The sequence below is a fragment of the Sycon ciliatum genome, chromosome 1 (genome assembly GCF_964019385.1).
Source record: "Sycon ciliatum chromosome 1, ocSycCili1.1, whole genome shotgun sequence".
NCBI classification, from domain to species: Eukaryota; Metazoa; Porifera; class Calcarea; order Leucosolenida; family Sycettidae; genus Sycon; species Sycon ciliatum.
The window spans coordinates 54,252,941-54,257,485 of NC_088643.1; the positions used below are offsets into that span (position 1 = coordinate 54,252,941).

The 4,545-nt window shown below is 45.6% G+C and overlaps 1 protein-coding gene across 1 annotated transcript in view; it reads right to left on the reverse strand.

The window, feature by feature from the left end:
* LOC135831064 (endoplasmic reticulum transmembrane helix translocase-like) overlaps positions 1 to 3,703 on the reverse strand; it is a 37,230-nt gene extending 33,527 nt beyond the window's left edge. The window contains exons 1-2 of the mRNA XM_065343316.1: positions 3,218 to 3,703; positions 480 to 569 (exon numbers count right to left, since the gene is read on the reverse strand). Coding sequence (XP_065199388.1) covers positions 480 to 569; positions 3,218 to 3,469 — 342 coding nt within the window. The 5' untranslated portion in view covers positions 3,470 to 3,703. The remainder of the gene's footprint in view (positions 1 to 479; positions 570 to 3,217) is intronic.
* Between the last annotated feature and the right edge of the window lie 842 nt (positions 3,704 to 4,545).

Below are 4,545 nucleotides of genomic sequence, written 5' to 3' on the forward strand. Positions count from 1 at the left end.
GAATTCACCCGTATTCCTACTGCAAACCTCCGAAAAGGGGCAGAGAGGCACGAAGGGGAGAGAGAGAGAGACAAGACGGGGAGAGAGAGAGACACGAAGGGGGAGAGAGAGAGAGAGAGAGAGAGAGAGAGAGAGAGAGAGAGAGAGAGAGAGAGAGAGAGAGAGAGAGAGAGAGAGAGAGAGAGAGAGATGGATTGTAGAAGAAAGCATAAGGATCGCTACATGTATGTAAAGTTCTTTCTATACATACTCACAATAAGAACCAGGTGACTTAAAAACTTACTTTGAAATACACACCACTATTTTAAACACAGAAGGCAGACAGCATACAGGTCAACAACAGGAAAAACTCAACTTGCATTTCATAGCAAAGGTTGGTACTCCTCATTACATCTCTTCTTTGCCAAAGCATTTCTGGAAATATCTTATACCAGGCATTAGTCTATACTCTACATGAGTAATCATTAGATGACAATTACCTTTTCTTTTAGCAGAGGAACTAGCTCTGGATATCCATTATTCGGAGTAGGAATCACCTTCACAAGTTTGGCTTCATTCACATCGTTTACCTAATGGAAAATACGTTATACCACCATACACACACACACGCGCACACACACACACACGTGCATGTAGTGCACAACACGGATTAGCATTCTGACACACTCCACAACAGCTTCCCAGTGTAGGCAGTGCAGGCAATGCAAGGACTTTGCAGAATTACACAGCGTATCTGTTACTGACTCTATCCTATTATAGTACTTTGAAGTATCTACTCATCGTGATAAAAAGGGGAATGTGCAAGAGATGAGACACTGGTAGCAAGACAATGCCTGCGCCACACATCAATACAACCCACAATAGAACCTCTTTTATCCGGGCCCATTCTCGGGCGCCCAAGAGTTCCCGTGTCTCAGACTTGTCCGTACCTCGGCAATACATTGCAACCACAATGGATATGACACAACCACCATTCTCTTGCCTCACTCATAGGCATGCACAATAGGAGTTTGAGGGCTACATGTCCAGCCTTTTTATGCGCTCAAGCAGTTCAGCCGATCACCACGAAAGGGAGAAGTTTTCAAGATTTCGACTGCAGATACTGGTACCTGCCCGCCAGGTGTCCAGTTGAACGAAGTGTCCGCCTATCGGAGATCCAGATTATTAGAGAGGTTCTCCTGCACGTGTACATGTAGTTCTACTCATACTGATACTATCAGTATGAAGGCAACACGACAAAGCAGCCTCATTTTAAAGAACATGCCACAGAGGCTTGTACAACGACAACAGTAGAATTAGTCGCGGCCACGTGGACATGGACGTGCCTCCACCTATATGCACATGTGCTTCAGACTGTCGCCTTACTCATTCAACACCAGGGGGGGATCCAGAGATCTCTACAGGGGGGTTCCGGTTGAACCAAAATTGAACAGCCAAAATATTATGGAATCAGATGTGCGGTTGACACTTGTAATAACGACAATTCGATTGTGTTAGTGGGAATCGCCTGCTTTTAAAACACACTACGGACATAATATTATTATATTTTTCCATCGTCGACCACACCACAACTGCGCTCTCCAGCCGGCCTCGACACGTTGCCACAGCACACCACCATCGCTGGAGACTGAGTCGGAGCGCAGTTGTGGTGTGGTGGACGATGGAAAACCTGTACAGGGCCAAATGCTGCTGCTTACCCTACATTGAATATTATTTAGCACGGGCACATAATAATATACTATACATGTATGCAATCGACTGGCACACAGGTTCAGTGAGGGCTTGAAGACCCTTTCAACTTCTTGTAAAGATCGAATGTGCAAGCCATGGGTACGTTGAGAGCTAGGAATGCCGAAATGACAACTTAGTTACTTTCCCTGTCCATTTATTTTGTACTTTCGGAAATTTTTGGCCTTTTTACGATGCGAAATGCTCTATAGTCACAGGACAAGAGCATCGTCTTCACTTCAGTGACAGAAACAACAGCAGCGAAACAGTGTCCAATCCTTCCAATGTCATCTAAAACACATCGCTGGCGCAGCATTCCGTTCCTGCGGAGGAACAACTAGTCATTACTGCATGCTGCAGCAGGTAGAGATTACTGGCTTTGCTTGGATGTCGGAGCCCTCATCTTCTGAGGAGCTTGAACTCTACGTGTACGGTTCGAAGTTCGTTGAAGAGTGTCAATACTCGGAACATCCTTTCTCTTCTGCAAAAAACTTGTCCAAGGAATACTGACCACACCACACCCATCCTGAGCAGCAGTGAATGACAGCGCCAATGGAGGTAAGTTTGGATCGTTTCGAAAGATCAAAAAGGAGACAAACACCCAATGTTGTCTACAGTGTCCATTTGTAAATCACGGACGTGAACACCAGTACAGACTACAATCCGTACAGTATCGATCTACCGCACGCGCATGCAGTGCACTGACTGACAGTCTGTGCTCCTTGACTCAGTGACTGCACTGACTGTGATCGGACGGACGTCCTTTTGTGCACACATGATATTTTTCGATATTTCTCAGCCGCACAATTGTCTTTGCAAAATTTAGGGGGTTCCATGGAACCCCCGGAACCCCCCCCCCCCCTCCCCCTGGAACCGCCACTGAACACCCGTGGCAATTCTCTACTGCATCAGTACCTGCTGCAAAGCACTGCTAGCGGAATTCGAGCATGTCCAGCTTCACCAAAAGTCTGCAATGAAATGCCTACATGCTTCTTATTCCATGACCTACACGTAGCATACCAAGCCTCAAGAGGCCAATACCAAGAGTATTCAACTGTGATTATGGGGTCAGCGCATGGCGCACTGCCTCCAATACAATATTTGTCTGCATCATGCCCTGTGCCCGAGCACTCAAACAGGTAACACTACCACCTCTCGCAGCATACACATTTTTTCTCTCGATTACAGTAGTTTTAATCCCGGCGCAATACATAGATTCTGGGTACTGTATAAACTGCAATTCACTTCCCTTCCCTCCGAAAGTTTATATTCGCAGGGAAAGGAGTTATTTTTTTATGGTTTAATACTTTCCATGGTGCGTGGATGAACCTGCATGTTATAATAAAGGCAGGGCACTGCACAGCTGGTCCATAGGAAAGAGATCACAGTTGCATACTCTTGGTTGCATTACTCAGCTTATAAGCCCAGTTGACAATTTCAATGAGCATCGAATGCATGGCAACAAGAGCACCAGAAACCAGAAACGTACGGTTCTGCACGTGCAAAAGCACTTGAAGTGCACCGACCATAGGCAAAAGAGAGCCACCAGCACTTGCAAGATCGCGATCACTGCACAGCCTATTAGAATAGCCTCAACAGATGCATCTGCTCCAAGGACGCTGCTCCAGACGTACAGCCAAGATGCGTAAAGAACTGCGAAGGGTCCAGCATATCCGTGCTGATATAGAGGACGGGACACGCACAAACTGGTGCATTCTACATCCTCACTGAGAGGAGCCATTTCAACAGAATATCACAACGAGTATTGTGTGTGGCTCGAAAATCAACACCTAAAATGTACTTTACATTCGGTACGACGACAATGGGAGCATCTATATGATGGATTATGAGTATGCTGTCTACCTATTGAGAATACCACCACTAACATACTTCAATAAGGTTTTAGAAGTAAAGCGAAGAAATACTAATAGGCCCACAATCTGTAGATCTACAAATGCGGGAATAGAAACAAAAACATGAACATGCGAAGTGAAACTTTTTTGGAGTCCAAAAAAACTTCAAAGACACACTACGTCACACGACACACGTGTTGACGTAACGTAGCACATGCGCCATGGCATCAACAGTCAAGATCAAAGAGTGGGGGTTATGAACTCTTGATGGCATCAAGAGTACATAACCCTAGCTGGGGTTATGTACTCTTGATGGCAGCAAGAGTCCATAAACACTCTTGATGGCATGCATTGTGCAAATCAAGATTGCAATATTATTGACAAGTATTATCAAGAGTACATAACCGGGGTTATGTACTCTTGGTATTATAATGTCAAGATCAAAGAATACAAGTACAACATGCATGCTGTCATAGTGTCAACAGATCTACTGACACTTCACTCCAGTCTTGTACGTCAAGTACTGCCTACAGCGTACTGACTGTGTACTAGGCCGGGGAACAAGACTAGTAGTACTGCGATCTTGATAGGGAATATAATAGGAGTACATACCAGGGGCGTAGCACCCGCTACGACTGGTACGGCCATGGCCGTACCACTTTTCGAAAAGTGTGGTCCGTCCGGAACGTGCAAAACCATAATAAAAAAATCAGGATCCATCGATGCATACATGTATGCGCATATGGCATGCGCATCAGACTTTGACCTTTTTCTAGACTCGTACTCGTAGATCTGCCGTGCATCTGTGCATGTCCATGCACCTCTCTTCTGACCGTGAAATTATGACTTTATAAACTGTGCCAGAAGTTCCCAGAACGCAGGATTTTGTGTCATTTTTACAAAATTTTCCCGGGGAAGGTCCCCCGGACCCCCCTCCAAAACGGCCTTCGGTCGTACCACTTCC